General features: G+C 42.3%; 1 protein-coding gene across 5 annotated transcripts in view; it reads left to right on the top strand.

The window, feature by feature from the left end:
• LOC111934012 (uncharacterized) overlaps positions 1 to 21,485 on the top strand; it is a 411,068-nt gene that overhangs the window by 282,854 nt on the left and 106,729 nt on the right. For 3 of the 5 annotated variants that reach the window (XR_015276014.1, XR_015276013.1, XM_086849765.1), the window contains 3 exons: positions 1,063 to 1,146; positions 4,624 to 4,825; positions 14,895 to 14,997. Coding sequence is in view for 1 of the 5 variants with exons in the window: in XM_086849765.1 (XP_086705891.1) it covers positions 1,063 to 1,146; positions 4,624 to 4,646 (107 nt within the window). In the remaining 4 variants the exon portion in view is untranslated. The remainder of the gene's footprint in view (positions 1 to 1,062; positions 1,147 to 4,623; positions 4,826 to 14,894; positions 14,998 to 21,485) is intronic. The other 2 variants (XR_015276003.1, XM_086849764.1) reach the window with 1 other exon arrangement.

Raw genomic sequence — 21,485 nt, 5'->3', positions numbered from 1 at the left:
AGCAGCATTATCAGGCAAGGACACTTTTCTTCAATAAAGATAGAATCTTCAGCTGACTTTTGTTTGATTATATTGTGAATTCTAACGTACTGTTGCGCACACCTTGAAGCCGTTAAGGCAAAATGAAGAATTCAAACAGGATGAAGATGAAATGTTTTCTACTGTCCCAAACAAAGCATAATTCAATTAAAGTACCTTTGATGATCTCTACACTGCAGCAATTTCATTTTTGAAATATATTTCATCATTTAGATTAATACTCCTGCTTGAAAGAAAAGAAAATTTTGGCATGCTGATGTTTCCTGCAGACCCAGCAGCCCATGAGAGGGATTGGAAAATTCAGGCTAAGAGCTTCTCTCTTCCCTTTCCCCTCAAAGCCCTCTCTTTGATGCAGGACCATGGCAGGGGGGAGAGGAGGGAGAAAGATAAGAACTGGGTTTATCATCTATAAATAGAGACAGCCCTTCACACTCACTTTCTTGAGAAGTCTTAGAGCACCAGGGGAAAGAAGAACAAAACAAATCTGAGAGATGCTGTGAAAGTTCTGTACATTTCAGGAATTTCAGAAGCAAAGTTAACTCTGGCAGTCCAAGTTCAGAGGCTTGTTCTTTAAAAAGACACCATCAATTAGTTTCTCAAGTTTAATTCTGTCCTGTATCTACCACCTGGAAAGTTTGTTGAGCAATAAGCATAAATGGGTTGTAGAATATAAATCATTGCCCCTTACACCCAGGGAAAGCATCCCTCCTTGTTTCCTACTGACATGGTTGTAGTTACTGCAGATTGCTTGGGCAGGATCTTGGGCAGAATCAGCAGTTTGGTTCAGGCCTAGATTTTTAGATTATGGGAGTTAGAAGCTGAAAGAAATTGTTAGGAAGTTTAGCAAAGGAATGTTGTCATCACACTTCGGCCTAAAATGGAATAAAACTGCTAGGGGATCTAATAGCAAACCTGTCAACATTACTCAAAAATACTTTTAAAATAGTTGTTTTATATGTACTTTGCTATATTGGATTTCTTCCTGCTTGTTTTTTTTGATTGTTTGGGTTTTTTTCCTTATAGGTGAAGAAGATATGGAAAATAGACCATACATGGAAATCTGTGAATCCTATGCTGGCATCTGCATAAAGGATCATTCTGTGGGAGGTAGGCAAATAGATTTGTGTTGATTAAAAACAGTCTTATGTTAAAAAAAAAAAAGATAACAAAAAAGCCTATCCTCTAAACCAACAGGCAAGTGACACCCAAGCCAGGAAGCTCAAAATCAACAAAATAAACCTTATTCCAAAAGCTAGATTTGGTTATTAATTGACTGATTTCCTACCAATATGAGCACACTTTCAGGCTGGTGGGCCCGATGAGAGGTCCTTGAAAGCCCAAACTGGACAAGCATGTGAAATATTTAAGGCCACATTTTTATATTTATTAAAAACAGCCTAAATAATTAAACTGGTTGATTCACTAGTGGCTTTCAGGCTCATGCCCAGAGTGAAAGGTCATGACCTGACATACCAGGGCCCCACTTGGTACTGATGATTGACAGGAAAAGGAAATAAGTTGATATCTTTCACGTGGGAATCACAGCTTGCAGCAACTATGAGCAAGTGGGCTATTTGGACTTTGTGGGAAAACTTAATTGTGTTATTATTCAAAATCTTCGTTCCCAAAGTTGGTTCTGTGGTGATTTATTTACTTATGTGATAAAACAGCTGTGTACTGTAATAAAATACAGGTCACTTGCTGATGTTTAATGCACAAAAGTGAAGATATGTTTGGTTTCTTTTACTTTGAACTTACAATCAAGCTAGGCAGCAGGGATGGCTTTGAATTATTAGGAGTTTTCTGTTAGCATATTGGAAATATTCAATGTTCTCATCATAGTATATATTTTTCAGTGCTTGGTTATGGAGAAGGAGGAAGGCACCATACACTGAAATATGAGTGCCTCTCCACCATATGCTTTCATTATTTCTTTATAATGATAAAAAGGGGCTGCATTCAGTGCCAGACAATGTCATGGCCCCAGAGATTTCAGTGGCCTGCAGAAAAAAGGAGAAAAAAGCATTTATGATATGAATGAGGATTTGAAATGGCTTTTTAAAAAAAGGCCTAAGATCCACTTTCACCCTAAATTCTGAAATCACTTGAAAGATGTCTAGATGCGGGTTTGAAGAATAGCAACTTTCCACCAGGCTCTGTTTTATATGCAGGATCGCTGCCATCTTCACCAGGCTTTGTTAGGAGGTCAGATAATTGTACCAAGCAATAGGTCACAGTCTAACTTCACATATTGTGTGATTTGTTCTAGCAGTGAACCCTGTCATCCTGATCCAGAGGACATATTCTTTGCCCCAGCCATTTACAAGTTAGCCAAGTGATGCCCTTTTGTTTATCACTCCCAGATGAGAAGTTCAGTGGGTTTTGTGTCAGCTGCCCTGTCTTTGTGCCTTTCTGCTCATTCCCCAAGAGTGGGCACAACGTGAGCTGGGCCAGGGGGCGGCTCCATGCCACACTCCAGGGATTTTGTGTCCTTTCCCAGAAATGCCATGCACTGCCAGTCCCAGCAGCGCGGTGGCAGAGCTGTTGGATGATAACAGTCCAAATAAAAGTCAAAAGTAAAAGTCCCATAAAGTCAAAAGTAGTTTTACCCCAGAGCAGGCCTCGGTGGGGAAGGTTTGCACGTTTCAGCTCAGTGTGACACCACATTTTGGGTGGAAAAGCAGGCAGTGCTGGCCTTTCCCTCAGACTATCTCCATTTCTTTTCCGAGCCTTTCCTCAGATCCTAGTCTAGATTCAGAGCAAAGCAGCTCTGATTGGGAAGTTTTGGAAACTCTGCCTCTTGTACCACAACCACCAGGGGAATTTTAAACCTTAAAATAATCTAACACCAGTAAATAGGCCCAGTTACACAGTAAATCAAGATAAAAGTTGTTTCACAGAGCGAGAGCTGGTGGCATTTCTTCTGCATTGTTTTGATGTTATTCCTTCATGTTTAACATCTGGCAATAGTGCACGATACTTTACCAGCAGCACAGACATCAGATCCTGCCACAGGAACACAGGTCTGTGATAAGTAAATCATAACCACTGGCTGAGAAAGGAAATCAAGAAAAATGGGTCCAGGGGCAAAAACATGCTCAAAATTGAAAACCTTTCTGCAGCAATACCAGCCTACTTCCTCTGAACATTTGAGCAGAAGGGGGAGGTACTCAGCTCTCCCAGTACTTTATGTACACCCTTGTCCTGAAAGGAAAGGCCTATTATTCACCCAAATCCAGCCAGTTTCTAGAATTTATTCACTTACAAAATAGAGATACAACAAACTGGAGAGCAGCTATCACCAGAGCTGTCAATGAAGTGACAGCTGCAGATATGTGGAAGCTTGTCCCCTGTGTTAGAGGCCACAGTGTGACCTTGCATGGCCCATGAAAGTGCTTAAAAATCATGATGACACTGGGTTCTGACTGACTTTGTCTAGATTCAGCCTGAACATCAAGAGGAAGAAGGCTCTGTGTCCTGTGCCAATTCTCTGATCTTTCCATTCCTCTCCTCCTCCCCACCTCCAGGCTCTGTGTCTCAGCAGCTCCCTGAAGTGAGCACCATGACACGAATCTGGAAGTGAAGGAGCCCACAACTCTTCAGAAAAGAGCAGTTATTCTTAGCTTTGTTTTGCTGATGTTTTTCTTTCTTTCCCCCCCTCTTCTTTTTTTTTTTTTTAAAGAAAACAGAAAGCCTGCCAAAATTTGGGCTCTTTGATGTGCTTTGGAAAGAAAAACAATGCTATCTATCCAAGTCCTCTGAAAAGAACAAAAATATGTCATTTTAAGGCATGAATTACTTGAGAAGAATAATCAATACATTTCACAATTAAAGATGGTCAAAAGTTTTTTTAGTATTTTTCTGGAAATTGTTTATTAAGAAAATTTCTGAGATATTTGCCTGTTTCAGTTAAACTTTCTTCAAGAAGATTTCCTGAATTATAAGGTAGGTGAAAGGCAGGAGGGGGAAGAAAGAGGAAGGCACTGTTATTTGCTGTAGGATATTCAATAATCTGATAATACCCTGGGGGGATATTCTAGACCCCATCCAAGCTTTTCTTCAGTCAGTTTGGATTGAGTATGTGAACCTGCCTCGTCCATTTTATTCATCCTACTTTGGGATGAGCAAAACAGTTAGGTCATAAAAGCAGTATCTGTTCTGTTTGTTTGTTGATTCAGCCCTCAATGGACACGTTGCTTTATAAAACTCTTCGGCTGTAAATGAGACACTGACTTCATTGTCTCATACTTAGGAAATTTGCTTTATAGATGGAAGCATCCCAGGCTGGAATCTTTGGCCAGTAAATGCAGGGAAGCTTTTGAAGCTGCAGCCTTGGAAGTCATCACCTAATAACTAAACTTCTGTTTGCCCTCTATTTTTAAGTTTTCTCCTCCATCACCCCAGCAAATCTTGAAAGAGCTGATTTATGCAATGAAAGTTTTTGACATTTTTATTAAGTCCAGGCACTTAATAAAGACATTCTTTCTTCATTGTGATTAAATTGAGGTAAAGAAGCACTTGCACTATTTCTCTCTTCTTATTGAAGTTTTTAACAGATTTCCTTTTTTTTCCTTCCTGTGACAGGGCCTGTGACATCATTTCCATGATCTGCTCTCACTTTCCACTGCAATGGCTGTATGGGGAATGCATCTGCTTCTACAGCTAAGCTCTAAAGACGTTTCAGTCTATATCTACTATTTCTGGTCCAGTGTTTTCAAAGAAAAAAAGAAAGATGAAAGAGCAGAAATTAGACATGGACTGCAAATGACAGGGACTGTTGCTTGAGGTTGGTATGAAGGTGTTTGTTCTCTCATTGCCTGTGCTGCACTGGCTCCATGGATTGAGCTAGTTTACTTGGAAAGATCAGGAAAATCTCAAATTATTTGGAAGTGAGCTTAAAGAACACCTGTTTCCAAGCCCCCTGCCATGGGCAGGGAAGATCACTCCTTACCTCAAGTTCAAACTACTTAACTGTGGAAATATGATGAAGCCTGGCTTACAGAGGAAACATGTATTTCTTGAAGGTTTCTTAGTTTGACTTTGAACATCCAAAAAATTTGAGACTTCTACAATATCTAATCACCCTGTGAAAGTCCAGGCCAGGATTTCAGACTTTGAGGATAGCAAGCAAATGCCTTAAATTAGAGGTTTCAATTAGAGAATATTAAATTCTTTTCTGTAACAGGAGATGTTTTAGGAGAAATGGGAATAGCCAGGTGGGAGTAATTGGTTTTGGAAGAGTCGAATGTGGGAGCTCTGCCCAGCACTTTCTTTTATTATGGCTGTTTTCCTTCCACAGCTCAGGAAAACTCATATTCATGCACAGCCTTACACTTCACTGGGATTCCCTGACTTGGAGACTGTCAGCATTGGCTTATTATACAAGCTCTTTGTTTTATCCTATACAATACATCTCGCCATACACAATTTGGCCTCTTAACCTGCCGTGAAATATTTCAAGGGCTTGTTGCTGGAAGACGTCGTCTCTCCTCGCTGTGATTTGTGCAGCCGTGGCTGCATTTTCCTGACAGCTTATAACGATTCATGGTGGGTTGCAGCACAATGAACTCATGCTGCAGAGCAGCACACTGAAAAAGATCTTTCAAATTATTGTTCCGGTGCAAAAGGTGCCCAATCACCTTCCACCTGCGGATTAGTCTGTTGCTATAGGAACACACTGTAGCTTTTCAGTGCTGCTCCACTGTAGTGCCCAGATTACTGACTCTGACAAACACAATAGGGGGAAAGAATCACGGGTTATTAGCGCTGCTGATGATGTGATGTTATAAACCTGGGGTGGCGCGGAGCGGATGAATAGAGCAGGAGCCTTGAAACGCAAAGGACGGGAGGAGGAGAGGGAGCAGAGTGAAGTGGAGCTAAAGTCATCGCTACGGAAATGTTGTCTTTGATCTCGTTTTCCCCTCTGAATAGATATTTTCATAATGTAATGCCGAATGCAAGCAATGCTGTAACTGATGGCAGAGCCACTGGTCATGTCTTTATCTTAGTAGGGGGCTGCTCCTCCTCTCTTCCCTTTTCTTCCAGTGAGTACTGAAATCTGAACCTTTTCATTCCTGCAGGATTAACTCTGACCAAGGTCAGAGCACCTAGTCACCAATATCCTTCATGGGTGAGTCAGGCTTCCTGCATCCCAGGGAAATATCACCTGAAGTATCCACCTACAAACAGGACTTTACCAGGGAGTTTTGCAGCGTCAGAAACACGAAGTGATCAGCTGAGATCAGGCCTCTGTCTACTTTGGTGGCCATAAGTGAGACTCAGGAGTTTGTGCTGCTGAGCACCCTCCTGCAGAGCGAGCTGCCTGTGTGTTTCATAGGGGAGAAATAACTGCTTGCAGCTCTGATTTGTAGATGGTCTAAAATTCCCAGAAATAGTTTTGCTGCCACTTGCGCTCGGGCAGGGTGAAGCAGAGGAATAAAATATATACTTGTCCATGGCTTGTGTGCCTTGAGCAAAACAAGCTGTGTTTAGTCACAAGTTCACCAGATGGTACTCTGGGGGTTATTGCTGTTATATTACATTACTGCAATACATTAGACAAGGCACAGTGATTCATTCCCTCTCCTCAGTGCCTTTGGAGGCTGTTTCCCTCCCGATGGAAGCACGGATGACCCTGCTGCTCATGACACCTGGGACCCCTGTGGGCTCCTGTTGGTGCTTGGGCAGGAAGCACCAAACACCCCAGCACCACTTGAAAAGGCCTGGCTTGCCCTCAGCTCTGCACCCAGAGCAGTGGCTCCACTTTCTGATTTCAGCCAGCTGATTTGGGACATCTTTTCTTTTCAGCCCTGGCTGCCTCCTCTCTCCTTCCCTGCTCCAACCCTGCTTGTTTTGCCTCCTCACTGGGGCCTCCCCGACCTTGCAATTGGACCCCTGTGACCCTCTAAGCAGGGAAATGGCCTTGCTCAACCCCTTGTTTGCAAAATGGACTGAAATACAGAGTTTGAACTGTACTTATAGAGTCCAAGGACTATCAAAACACCACAGAGAGGTATTGTTTTCCTCCACTTCTGTTACTCTGTAGGCTGAAACCCTCAGTCCAGTGAATTATGTGCTGGCTGACACCTAAGACCCCATCCTGGATTGGTGCCACATGTGCACACAGGGCATAGGTGCTGCTGTTGGTCAGCTGGATGGCCCCTGGGACCATCTGCCACCCCTCTTTGGCCTCCCTGTCTCCACCATTATGTTCACTGACCAGCTGCTTTTCCTCATTGCCCTTGACAAAGCTCCCAAGCCACAGCTGCCCCTGCTATGAGAGGAGACAAAGAAATGCCACAGCCACTCGCTTTCCCAATGGCCTTGAGCTTCTGGTGCTCCGAGGCCGTGCCCTGATCCCAGGTTTCCTCCTGCTCTCCAGCACTGCCCTCGTGGTGCCAGGACACCACTTTAACAACCCCAGTGCTCCCCCCTAGTCACAAGCTCAGGATCAAAACTGACTTCAGTTTTGCCTGAGGCAGCTGAAGGAGTGATGGAACAGGTTGGTCGGAGCGTGCTTGGATCAGAATTTCACCGCAGGTGTTACTGTAATTTCAGGCAACTCGAAAACTGCAAATTGGGCCCTCTGTCCCTTAGATTATGCTTTTCATTTTATGGTCCTCTGGAGGAAAATGAATTTCCTGGGCTGAACTCCTGTCTGCAAATTTAGAGGGACAGAACACACGCTGCCTCTTCAGTTTTAAGTGGCTTTAAATGGGGACATAGAATGGAAATTGAGAGAGACACATAAGCAGGAAAGAATGGAAGCCTAACTCAAATAAAATAATGGGAAAATCTTCCATCACCATCGTCATAGGTATGCATGACCTTAGCAGAGCTCAGGAGTGCCATGGGAACAGCAGTGCAACACTCCTGTTATGCCTTATTTTTTTTATCAACAGTGTTCTCCTCCACTTTGACGTCAGCTTCAAGATTGCTCGCTGTGATGTGCTGCACCTTTCATATTTTCTTTCCAGTCATAATATTGCTTCAGTTGTAACCTCAACACTTTGAGGAATAATTGTCCCTGACAAGGGGGTGAATCACTGGCAGAGAGTTGATAAGCATTACATACAGATGACAGAAGTCAGGACATATCGGATTACTGCTGTGAATATAATAAAAGAGAGCCTAAACACTTTGGCAGCTCAAAGACAAGCCATTTCATAACTCTCTAGTGGGGCTATTATCTTCCATTTACTGCCACTGATAACCAGGTTGCAACTGTCTCCCTAGGATCTAGTTACAATTCACTTAACACTTAGAGGACCAGACATATTGGAGGACACTCAGATGAGGATAATTTCTTAAAGATCATTTATTTTTAAATTTTTATCTTCCTTGCTTCCCCTCTTTATAGTGCGATAAGAACCTAAATCAGGAAGCTTTGAACTTCTTTGGGGAAAGGAGAGTTCATGGTCATCTTCCCTTTAATCTTTCACTCCTGAGTTTCTTTTGAAGCCAGTTGTTCCTATCCAGCTGAATAAGTGACAAACAGGTTTCCACCTCTGTTACTCCTGTAATTCATGCAGACAGACCTGAAAGCTTGTTCTGATGCTGACTCCATTAGGTTTACACATGGGTGTTATGTTTTTATTTTTGCAGCCAGGAAGGGGCACCTGAGCTTACAAATCAGGGGGTGTTGGTGTGTATCAGTAACAGATAATTCACAGCAGTGCCAATGACAATCCACACTGGTGGAGTCTGGATGCAGATGATATTTATATGCACTGTGTGGGATTTTGTTTCTAAACCTCACTGCCTAAGAGGAGTTTAACACTTAATGCTCCTAGATATCAAAGTTCTCTCTTTTAGGCTAAAGAGAAAAAGAATTATTTGGCTGTGGCAGAAATCTGGTAAACCAGCAGTGACTCCCTAGCAGTGCTAGCCAGCACACCAGTGAGAAATGTTCATGAATCTTGGGGATGAAACTCTTCTGTGTGAAGGGAAGCTCTGTATTCTGCAAAACCTTCCTCCTGTGTCCACACCATGACCTAAGCTCTGCTCAGTTTTCAGTATCTGAGGTGTTTTCAGATGCAGGAGAAATGTTGATTCACCCTCTCTCAGGGTGAGGACTAGAATCTTTTTTTTTTGTAAGTTTGGCCACATAAATCCATTTCAGTCAACCAGAGCCCCCTTCCCAGCCACTGGGGAAGAGTGACTTTGCCAAGGGTGGATCAGATGATGGGAGGACAAAAGCTCAGTGCTATTGGCAACTCAGAGGCTGTGCATTCATAAATGCACCCCTTATCCCATGCACAAGTGTTCTCCTTCCATTCCCATCACTGGGGGCTCTGCAAAGAAGCCTCTCTACATGTGTCTGAAAGGCCAGATTTGGTGATCTAGAAACTGAAACATCCTTCTTTAACCCACAGTGCAAGCTTTACATCTTAGCTGGCCAAAAATAAATCCTTACTGCTTTATATAAATCATCACAAACCCTTTTTGGAGAGAAATTGTACCAGGCTTTCTTAAACTACACAAAATAAGCAACGCTTAATTGCCTTTTCCTTCTGATTTGCATCCCTGCTTGATTTTTCACAGCACAGGTCCTCTTCTGCTACAAGGAACCTGTAAAGAGCAACAGCAATTAAGGGGGTGGATAAAAGTTCAATCATTGTTGAAACAGTAATTCCAAGTGTTTTTCTCCTCAGGACTTCTGGATCTCACCCCTGACTTTCTAGCAGCCAGGGAGAGCCAGGTGAATCCCTCTCTGCCCTGCTTTATCCCTCTGTAAAATGAGCATGGTCAGTCTTACCTGCTCCACCACTTTGTCACGTGGTGCACCCAAGAAATATCTGTAAATTGCTGTAAGATTTTGAGATCCAGGGAATGCTGGAAGTGCCAAGTGTTGTTGTTGTTATTGTATTAACAATGTTGGCTGTTTTCACTGTTCATATGGTAGCCTGGCTGGAATTGGGCAGGAAGCCCAATAATACCAACAACCAACAAGAAACTAAAATAAAATGTTTTACTTAATGAGAGCCTCTGTTTAATCAGAAGCCTGTGTAATTATGTCACAGAGGGCTAAGGATCTAATATTTTCCTAATACATTTGCTTTTAAAGGGACGATTAACCCAGCATATTTCAAGATGATAAGCTGCTGCTTTGTTCAGTTCCAGTTATTTTTTTTCTGCATTCCCTGGTGAGTCCAGAGAGAACCTGAGAGTCAGAGGATTTTTCTTAATTGCACAATAACTATCTTATATGTCTGATGCTGGAGTATTTTCTAAAGACACAGGTTATTAGTCCTGGGTTGGATGGGTTTGCAAGAGAATTCAAATGCTGAATTTATTCTGTTTTGGCTCCTCTGAGGCATGGCATACATTACAGAAAGCCTTCAGTATTCCTACCTAAAACAGTCAATATTCTTAGCAAGCAGTTTGATCAGGAGGAAGGAATAAAATTATTCCTTACTTTGAAACAAATAAATCTTGGTTTAAGTGTTAAAGATTGTTTTTGGCTTACTGCTAAATGTTATGTTTCCACTCATATTTTGCAAGATCTGTGCACATGTTTGTCCAGTCAGTTCTTTTCGTATGTTTTGAAGAGAATGATAAACAAAAAAGCTCTTTATCTCCAAAGACCACTGTCTTAAGAGATGTTAAACATCAGACCATATTGAGATTCCAGGAAACATATCTATGCTGCATGAGATGGAGGAAATGTCTCTGTCATATACATGAGGTTCTCTGATTTACCTCTCTTAACAGGTTGGATAAAACACATTGTGTCCACACCTTACAGACATTTGATCAGTTCTGTTCTTAAAGATCTGACTATAAAAGATCTCATGGGCCCTCTGGGGAATTTATCCCAACATTTTGCCAGGAAACACATTTGCTAATATCCAACCAGGCTCCTCCAGGATGAGTTCTGGTTTCCCACAGTGAGGATGGAAGACACCCCATTGGCTTCCCCTTTCTTTTGTAAGTAGCCACAAAGATGAACCTTGGGTTTATGCTGTGGTAACATTTACTGGGTCTTTGTTCAAACTCTTTTACTGTGTGGTTTGGGTTTGTGTTCAGATGTGAAAACAGTGAGGATGAGATACTTTTTTCATGCAGTATGGTAGTCCTACATATTCCTCGATTGCTGCAAATTGCTTTTAAAAGGGAAAAAAAAAAAATGGAAGCAAAAGAGATGTACCTCCTTTTATATCAGCTGTTGGCCACCCGGGAATTCGGTAGGAAGGAAAGAGTTAATAATATTATTATCAGGTCAGCAACTTTGAAAGGCTCTTCCACTTTGAAAACCATTTTCTTAATTATTTTAAGTTAACACTTAAATGCATAGAAAAAAAACACGTGTAATCTGAAACCCCAGACTTGGGGACAGGACTGGATTGAGATAACATTAAAGATTTTATTGCTGTTACATTATAAATTATTTCTATTATGATGGCCCTATGGGTATTACATTCTGTCAGTTCGCTTTCACTGTTACATCACTTAATGTTATTAACACACTTTAGGGTATAACATTACAGTTTTATTGTGGAAATCTTAAACACTTACATCCAAAGTACTGAATCAAGTTATTATCCTAGCTGACCAGATCTGGTCTATTATCATTTTATCACTCATAAAAACCTGTGATTCAATTTGATTTAACACTTGAGGAAAAATCATGGCTCATATATGCTTAAACCTAGTTGCAATATTAATACAAAGCAACACATGGATGACTTCATTTTATTAAAGCTGAGGTAGCCCTGGGAACTGCATTTATGATTTTATGCCACATGAGAAATTTGATCTGACCTGTTGCCATTTGTGATTCTCCAGTAAACTGATAAGGTTTTCTCACCAGTATATTAAAGAATTCTGAACGTTTTACCTTTCTTATTGCATTCATTAGACACTCAGAAACCATAAATTTATCATAATGCCCTAACCATGGAGAAAGGTGTTCTCCCTGTCTTGGAGTCCTACCTTGTAGACTGGAAAAATGTACTTTAGAAGGCAAACTGAGTTTAATATTAGAACAAAATTAGCCCCTTGTTTTTGTGCTTGTAGTGTAAACACTTTTCTGTGGAAGACGACTCTGTTGTCCTCTGTGTAGTCCAGCAAAGCTCTTTAACCCTTGTACAATGTCTAGAGGGAGAAGTTGATCCACTGAAGTCACTGGTTGGCATTGTGCAGACACTTGAACATTGATTTTGGTTTGTTGGCTGTGTTTGCTGCCACTGCCTGAAACATTTAATATCTTACTTAGATTCTCTGTTACATCCTTTGAGGACAAGACCAAGAGCTGTACGTGAAATTTAAAATGTCAAAATGAAAGGTTTCATATGTTCCACTTCAGGGGAAGGGAGAAGACAAGGCTGTGGAAGAGCACGGTGCTGAACGACCTTAGCAGGGTTCTGCTCCTGCAGCCCAATTCCCACGGAAGTCAGAGGAAGGGGTTTGCTCATCCAGGAGTTCAGGGATGCAGTGACATTCCCAGGCAGGAGCGTGGATGCTCTGAGCCCACCAGCCCCGCTCTGTGCCATGCGCACAAAATCACCCTGGCAACAGAGCTGACAGCTTGGGAACAGCAGCTGCTGCTTAATGGAAAACATTAGAAAAATAACTCATTCTAGATCTCTGTCCCCTCTCTGCATTTTCCTATTTATCACTTAAAAAAAAAAAAAAGGGTTCTGCCACCACCACCCAGAACTTTAAAAAGCTTCAAGGTGTGAGGGTCAGACACACAGGTGTGCAGGCAAGGAGGTGAGTTTCAAAAGCCAAAAAAAAAGGTGACTGTGTAATTCCAACACATGTTTTACTTCTTAAGCCACAGCTAAATTGTTTGCCACTGAGCAAGTGGGCCTATGTGCATTTTGTGGGAGCAGTGAGGATGTGCAATTATTAATTCTTGCATCAAACATGCAACAAACAAATGCTGCAACAAACAAGCAGAAAAGTGGCCAAATGTGTATTAAATTGCAAGTCAGCATTTTTGGTTATTGCTGCTTGAACTATCTCTTGTTTCAGCTCAGAACTGGCCTCACTGGAAAGAAATATCCCAACAAATGCTGTGACTGTCTCTGCTAAAATCTTCTTCTTTTTGAATAAAAACAGATATCAGTTTTTGGGGTATTTTTTTCTTCTGTTGCAAGTGTTCTGGAAAAGTCCAATAAAGACAACTGTAAGGCAGCTTCTCTGGGTAACAACCAAACCAGAGTGATGCTACATCACCATGTGAAATAACAAATTAGGTGGAGAGACATTAACTAGTGCCATTCATCAGTCTGAAGTGATACAATTTATTGCAGGATAATAATGGCCATAGTTGTATAGGTAGTAAAGGTAAAATTACATCATGACTTGCATTAGCAGTATGAGATTATATCCTGATTAATGCACAATTAACTTGTCATGGGTACAACACATGTGTTTGTAGGTGGCCAGATGGGTTACACCACATCTCATGCTCACATATGTAGCATTTATCACTTTCTCCTTATCTCCAGAAATCAGATGGCTACATCCCCTACAAGACACCTCACTGCCTTGATGCAGAGCCATCTAACCTCAGGGTATGAGTAGGAAATCTTTGGAGATGACCCTGGGAAACCTTAAGCAGATGCATGAATCCTGCTCCCCTCTACAGATGGAGACCCTCATCCGTAGATCCAAGGAGAGCTCTCCAAGGTGAGAGCATCAGCCTCAGCTGCCCTTCTGCTGCCAGGCACCACTCACCTGAGCTGCTCTCAGAGCTGGGATCACAGCTCCTACTCCCAGGAGAAAGCCCCCAACACCCTAAAGCATTCTGGATGAGGAATCCCTTCTCTTTCTTATTCTAATTTTGCAGGCAAAATAATTAAGCTACAGGGACAGCTGAGAAGGATTTTTATTTTTAGTTGTGAGTATAGGTGGAGGTCTTCAACTTCACCTGAGCAATTTGTCAATGTGCTGACATGCAGGTTTGTTTATTCATACTCTCCCTCCTTGTGTTGTTTTTCTGCTGTGTGACTGCAGATCTGGCTGTGTGCAAACATCTGTAAAGCAGTGAGGAGGTTGAGGGAAGACAAAGGGCCCCCAAGTTTTAATCTCTGTTCCATCACAAACTCAATGTTTGTCCTTGAGGAACTCATTGTAATTTCTCTTAGCAGATTTCTCAGTCTGAATGGGGAGGGATATTACGTTGTTAGGCCAGCCTACCTCGCACTGTATGTGATATTCAATTTTTGAATTTTTTAAGTTGCAAATTGCTGGGTGATGACAGAACACGACTTCTCAAAATAAATGGCATCAGATTTTTATTTTTTTTTAATTTTTTTCCCCACACTTTTTAGCAATGAAATCTACTGGAAAGGGTTGGCTCACTTTGATCCTTCCTGTGCTTTATTTTTATGTTTAATGGTGCTCCCCAGTTTCAACACCAAATGATGCTCATTTCCCAACATTTCCAATTTAGAAGGAAAAGCTCATACAATGAGGAAAAAAAAATAATAATTTTGTTGTGAAATGTCTTTTCCAGCTGACAGTATTGAGCACCTGGGTATGGGGCACACAGCAGTTGGGAACATGCAGATTCTGAGTCCCAGTTAAGCACATCTTTAGCATTCAGGAGAAAAAGGGAACAGTGTTATGTTGGATTTAACTGTTAGAAAATTCTTATGTTCTTCAGAATTACTTGTGCTGAATAGAATTTAGCAAATCAATGCCCAGTAAACATACTTGTATCAAACAGTTCCAGGACAGACACCATTTCCACCCCTGATATTTTTGATTCTGGGATGATTAGCTAAGGATTATTTTAGATGATACTTCTCCTGCCTAGAGTAGACACTTCACTCTGTAATGTGTAAGGCATCTGTTTTTGTTATTAGCAATTCACTTTATTATGCCCTGGTCTCCATTTTCAGTGTATCCTGGGAGACACCAATGAGAGATGATGCTACAGAAAGCCAGCCAAGACTTCATTTACACAAGTAAAAATGACAAGTGACATCAGCATCTATTTGAGCTGTAAGTTCTGATATAACAAAATTCAAATAAGTTTTTAAAACAGCATTAAGTCTGTGTTTGAGTGCACCCTAGGTTTTAGACTAGCCTAGGAGAGACCAGAATCTGGTGTTCTCCCTTTGACTTGTAACAAAAAACTCATGTATTATTAAAAATAGAATTGTTCTCTCTCCTTCTTCAGGAGTGGTTTGTGTATCTCTTGAAAGTACTTCAGGATGACAGAAGAGAGAGAATTTCAATTGCACCAGCTGAAATAACTGACTTGCTCTTCTGTTGGAAAAGTGAATTTAAGATTCAGTGATCACTGCTTACAATGTCCATTGGCAAAGACAGGAGGAAAACATAATTTCCTTTGTTAGCAATCTCGCTGTTAAAAGGAAATGTCAAGTCTGAAAATGTAAATAGAGTAGACTTGGGCATGTTGAGAATTCAGGCAAAATACTTTGGGTTGAAGTTGTTAATTGGCAAGTCTGAAACACTTCAATGTTAAAACATTAAATGTAAGGTAAAAGAAAAAAAAAAAAAAAAGTAATTTCATTTGAGACAGGCATCCACTTCAAACCCAGAAACCAAAAAAAAAATTTCCCTAAATTAAAAAGCCTAAATCAAGCCATTCCACAGGTAAGGTCTTGAGGAAAAAAAAAAGGAAAAAAAATAATTCAGTGTATTTCTCATTCCAAATCAGTATTCTTCTCAAAAAAGGAAGTTTTTGCAGAACTTTGTCCAAGCACACAATTAGTTTTTGCTATTGCTCAGAAGACATCCCAGCTCGTGGAGAACCAGCATCATCAGTGGCTCACAGCTGTGTTCATTCCCAGATTACCTCTCAGAGGTTCCCAGAGCAGACACAGGAGAACTCTCAGCCAGGTTTGCCCTCTGAGCATTCCCCAGCAGATAAATCAGGAGAAGGCTGTGCAGGCAGCACCAGCTCCACTGTCTGGGAGGCCCAGACACTTCCTACGATGTTTTGCTGTTTGAAATTCCCTCTCAGCCCCCATTATTGACGTCTAGGCAGGAAGCCTGTGGGAGCTGAGGGGATCTGACATCCATGACTAAGGCACTTAATGCGCCTCGTCACAAGGCTCTGAGCAGAGCCAGGTAGCAGCTCGCCTGGGAGCATTACAGAGCAGAAATTGCAGGGGTTTGGGGTGCATCCTTCAAGCTCCAGGAGCTGTTTTGCAATGTTTTTGAGCACAGAACATGCAAGGCAAAGGCAGGAGATTATCCCCCTCCTCCCTCCTCCAGTCTCCATCAGTCCCCAGCCCAGCCTGTAATTTGGCAAGATGAATGAAGTGTTTTCGGAGTGTCATCACTTCTGCCTCTGGCAGATTTGCTTCCCCAGTCTGCCTTTCGCCTTTTGGACCTGTCACTCAGCCCTTTGGCAGAGGGGAGGAGGGGGAGGGAGGAGGAAATCATCTCTTTGCTAATCACCTATCACAAGCAATGAAATCCCGCAGGCTCCGTGCCAGCTAGGTACATTTCAAAGGGAAATGGAGGGGGGCAAAGTGTCACTCAAGGCAGATATTTATGAAAGATGACAGTTTGCAAATATCTCAATCTTGGACAAGGCTGCTCCAGTGACACAGAGGAGTGTTGCAAAATTGGAAGAGTCAGCAGCCAACATTTATTTCATCAGGACCTGTCCAATCTTCAGTGATCGCTTGACAGTCTGGGGATTGCTGGCACAAGCCGGCCCCTTTCCATTGGTCGCTTTCCTTTAGTTTGCATGGATCAGTCTAAAGAGTTGTAATAAATATGTAAAGAAGGATAAGAGGAGTAGTTTAGCAGAGCTGCATCCTCAATGGGAGAATGGGCACAAAGCTGAGCTCCCCATGTTTAGGGGGACCAAGAGGCAGCAGTGGTAATTACAGCCCTGTTGATTGCTGCTGCGTGGGGACAGTGAGATGTGGGGACAATGAGATGTGGGGACAATGAGATGTGGGGACAGTGAGATGTGGGGACAGTGAGATGTGGGGACAGTGAGATGTGGGGACAATGAGATGTGGGGACAGTGAGATGTGGGGACAGTGAGATGTGGGGACAGTGAGATGTGGGGACAGTGAGATGTGGGGACAGTGAGATGTGGGGACAATGAGATGTGGGGACAATGAGATGTGGGGACAATAAGATGTGGGCACCTCTCACTCGTGGGGACCCGCATGACTCCCACAGCAGCTGCTGGGGCTTCTCTGAGGGACTTGTCTACCCCAGCTAGGGGTGTAGAACAGGGGAGATGTCCCCTCTACCCTCAGTGCTTATGGGCTGCATTGAAAATTTGCTGTTGTGGAGGGTTGAATGATCCAGAATCTCATTTCCAGAGCTGTGGGTGGGCTGAAGAGTTCACCTGGCCCTGGGCTGCCTCTCCAGCCTCCACACCCTGAGGTAACTGCAGTCAGCTGCCCCAGGTGCTCATCCAGGCAAGGCTCCAGTGCCTTCACTGACCAGAGCAAGGGAATATTTCTCCTCTGCTTCACTCAGCCCCTTCCTGGAGGCTGCAGGTGCTGGTTTGGGCCATGGAGGCTGCCTTGGAGCAAGACTAGGGATTTGCTGCATGGAGTAACTCAGGTAGGAGTGTGGGAATGCATCAGCACAGGGAGGGAGCGGGGCAGAGTTGCAGGAGGAGGAACAGTGGAGAGAGAGAGGAGCTGTGCTGCTGCCCAGGGGAATGTGGGCAGAGCAGGGCAATGGGGTGAGGGTTCACTATAGGCTGTGAGAGCCAGGAGAGGCACATCCCAGTGCTCTTCCATCAGCCATCCAGCAGGGAAATGCTCCTCTGGGTGACATTCCAGCACTGCCTCCCTGCCTTGTTCTGTATGATCTGTACAGTAAAGCTTTGGGGGCCTGAATCTCTGAACGCAGGGAAAATGCTTCTGCTTATTAATTGTCCTTGTCATTTCACACTTGTCTGTGTTACTAACTAATTTAGAGGACAGTAATACAAAAATGCTGTCTCCTCCAGGAGCCACAGCCCTACAGATGGAATTACTCTGCTGTGGGCTGAGGAGCAGCAAACAGTTTCTGAAATGCTGTGTTAGAAAGGTCTAAAGTGAACTCAGTTATTGACAGCAGCAGAGGAACCAATGCAGCTGTTGGCACAAAAACTGGAATTTCCAAGTGAAGAAATTTTCTTTCTTATCACTAACAAAGAGCTGTAGATGACAGTTGGAATAGTCCTGTCTCAATATTCACTGTTTTCATGGGCAAATATAAGGCCTAAAAGGAGAGGCTGATTCAGCTGCTTGCTATGTGGTCTTTTCTTGCATCTTGTGTACTGAGAGTTTATGTGTGTGTGACTCATGGGGAGTAACATGGATGGAGGTGGATTATGTTAGCAGAATGCAAAACTGCTCTTCTGTTTTAGGGTTTTAGCAATTCAGTTGAAATGGATCTTGAATTCAATTAAAGGCCTTGTTCTTCCTTTCTTTATGCCTCGCATATCTCGGAGTTTTGCATAATTTAAGATAAACTGTGGCAAAAAACAGCACCCTTATTTTAGTCATCAAGAAGTGTATTCTCTGAGATCTCTGGAGTTCAGTAGAGATGCACATGGGTGACAAGTGCTAAGATGCAGCAGAGTTCTTGATGAGAGAAGCTACCATTGCTTTTAGTCTAGTGCATTGCTAGAATATCCCAAGACAAGACATTACTCATGCATGTCAGTAGGACTCTCCACAATTAATTGTGAAAGGAAAAAAAAATGCAGCAATGAGGTCTGCTTATTCAGAGTTCAACAATGTGAAGTGGGAGTATCCATCAGGGCTCCTTAGAAGTGCAGCTTGCTTTTCATAAACTCTCAGTTCAGTGGTGTTTAGAGGTGTGCTGAGTTCAGGACATTGTGATGTAGCCATAATGGTCAAAGTTGCAGTTGTCTGCATGGTTTGCTGCCTGCTCAAACTGGAGAATCCTCCTCTTCCAGCTCCTCCCTTGGCCTGCCCTGGCAGCCCAGAAGGGCTGAGTGGGCTGAGACAGAGGTTAGCACCTTCCCTCCACTCTACTGCAAATATCTTTGCCAAAACAAATTATTCTTACCCAAGGATTCCTGGGTAAATCTTCCATCACTGAGGGGAAAAAAAAAAAAAAAATGAAGTGCTATAAAAGGCTAGTTAATCACTGCACACCCTGCAAGGAGCAGAAGGCCATTCCAGAGTAATTGGAATTATCTTCATTATTCTTATTTTCAATTACATTTCAAAATCAAATAACAACTTGCCTTTTAGACAGTTTCATGACCTAAATCCCAGTTCTATAATTTTTACTTAGTGCTTACTTACACAAAAGTTCTCCTTGATTGTAATGGCCTCTTAGCTTCTCGAAACTTCCTGAAGGAAAGAAATTTAAAAAGTTCTGCTGTTTGAAACAGCAGAATCCCAAGCTGTCCACACAAATGTGCACATAGTAATTGCAAGTCACCTGTCCTGTTATTTAAATCTATATTCAAATAGCTGCTTTTCAGGTGCCACCTTGACACCAATTAAATGCACAGCTGTTCGTGTAGGGGGCTGGATTGCTGGTGTGCTGTAGCTCAGGCCACGGCTGTTACTGCAGAGTAAGCAGAATGAGTCTTAATAATTATTAAACAGTTGATGAAAAAAATTAATGGCTGTGTCTAAACTTTGCAAAGCAGGTGCTCAGTCTGGTCGTTTAGTGGCCCTCGTGGAAGTAGCTGGATGTGCTCTTGTTCCAGAGCTGGTGTTGTGCTGGAGCGTGCAGGGAAAGCGTCCTCAGAGGAGTTTTGGTTCCTGGGAGCAGTGTAAGACCTGTGGATACCCTCTGGATATGGACACCAGGCTGCTGGCAGTTTTGTGTGAGGTTTACAGCTGTTTTTCACAGCTGTACACAGGAGTCTGCACATGCACAAGTGTCTGTACGTGCATATACCCTTGTGTCAGCATCAACCATCCTGGCAAGATGGGCACCAGTGAGGGAAAAGGTGCTTCTGCTTCTCAAATCAACACAATTCCATCTCTTCAGAACACATAAAAGTGATACAGCCTATACAAAGTTCCTTGCCTGTGTTTTCATACCACATACTCAGTCCTAGAGTCCTCTGGAGTCTCTTTTTTGCCTTGCAGGAAGGAAGGGTACTTAAATAAAAGGCAAAACCCACAACCAAAACTCTCAATGTTGTTCAATGGAATTCATCCCACGGGACAGGAATTCCCATACAGGTCAGGGGGGAAAAAAAAATACCACCTCGTTTTCTGAATATCACTTTTCATATGGTAAATCCCTCCGAGTTTTTATTGTGGAATGAATAATAGATTAATCATTCCTCTGTGTGCAATGCTGGGGCTCTCTAATGTCACTGATTATTCTATATTGAATAAATAGTGTTGCTAGGCTGATATGTTTAAGGCAAATGAGATGCTTATTGGTATCCAAGAAGCCAGTTAACAAGATCCATTTTCCTCCATTGACTTCTACTCATGTATTAATGAGGTTCAAAAATGTCTTTTCTGTGTGTATCAGATAAACGTGCCTTTGTTATTCCCAAGAAGCACACAAATATTTGCTCCATTTATGTTTGTATTAATGTGTCACTGAAGCTAAATCTTCAGAAAGGGAATAAATACCATATCCATTAAGCCACTTAAGGGGCAAGTTCTGCAAAACTGCACTGCAGTTGTTGCCATGGCAAATGCCCATTTTTAGGGAATTGTCTGGCATCAACTCTAGCATAAAGGACCAGAGGAGAGAAATCTACTTCTCCCTAGACAACTGTCACCTGCATATATGTATTTAAAAAGTTCCAGTGGCTGAAGGGGCCCTGTATTGAAAGGTAATTTAAGTATGGAAAGTGTGGAAATGCAGAACATTTAGAGACTGTGCAGAGGGAGGAAGAGAACAGAGAACAAACAGTAGCTGTTGGATAAAAGTGACAAGCTTTCCTGGGCAAAGGGCTGTGCTGTTTTTCCCCCACTTAACAGGAACAAAGATATTCCACAAAACTGAGTCTTGTACAGTTTTTGTTCTGCTGGTCCCTTTGCCTTGTCCCAAAGTTGTCTTCAGTAGGAAAATGTATTTTCTTTTTGTTGACACATGAACTTTTGGGTTTTTTTCCTTGACTTTCCTGCAGTGTCTGTGGATGTCTGGAAAACAATTAGACTTAGGAGCTGAATGTGGGGAGGTCTGTTTAACTTATCTCAAAATCACAGGGAGCTTTAGCTGATCTTTTCCATGTCTTGGTGTGGTTCTTTCTGTTTAACCTGCTTAAAGCAGTTTGTCCTGCAGCAACAAAAATGTCAGCAGATTTTCAAGTAGAAGCCTGGAAAATTGCAGTTCTGAAATCTCTAAGTTTAAAAATTGGGGAAAAAAGAATGAGAAAGTGCTGAGTTTTTTCTGTGGTTTTACATGACACGACACATTTTGGTTTGTAATTGAAAAGTATCTGAGTCAGTTTAAATTTTGCGGTGTTTTTCTTCTATCAAGATAAATGAGCAAATTAACTAAGAAAGGTGTTAAGATTCTTTCTGTGCTGCAACATTTTAGGT

The sequence above is a fragment of the Cyanistes caeruleus genome, chromosome 13, assembly GCF_971803275.1.
Source record: "Cyanistes caeruleus chromosome 13, bCyaCae1.hap1.1, whole genome shotgun sequence".
Taxonomy (NCBI): domain Eukaryota; kingdom Metazoa; phylum Chordata; class Aves; order Passeriformes; family Paridae; genus Cyanistes; species Cyanistes caeruleus.
Note: the sequence above shows the minus strand (reverse complement) of the source record. Positions and strands in the feature narration are given on the sequence as shown.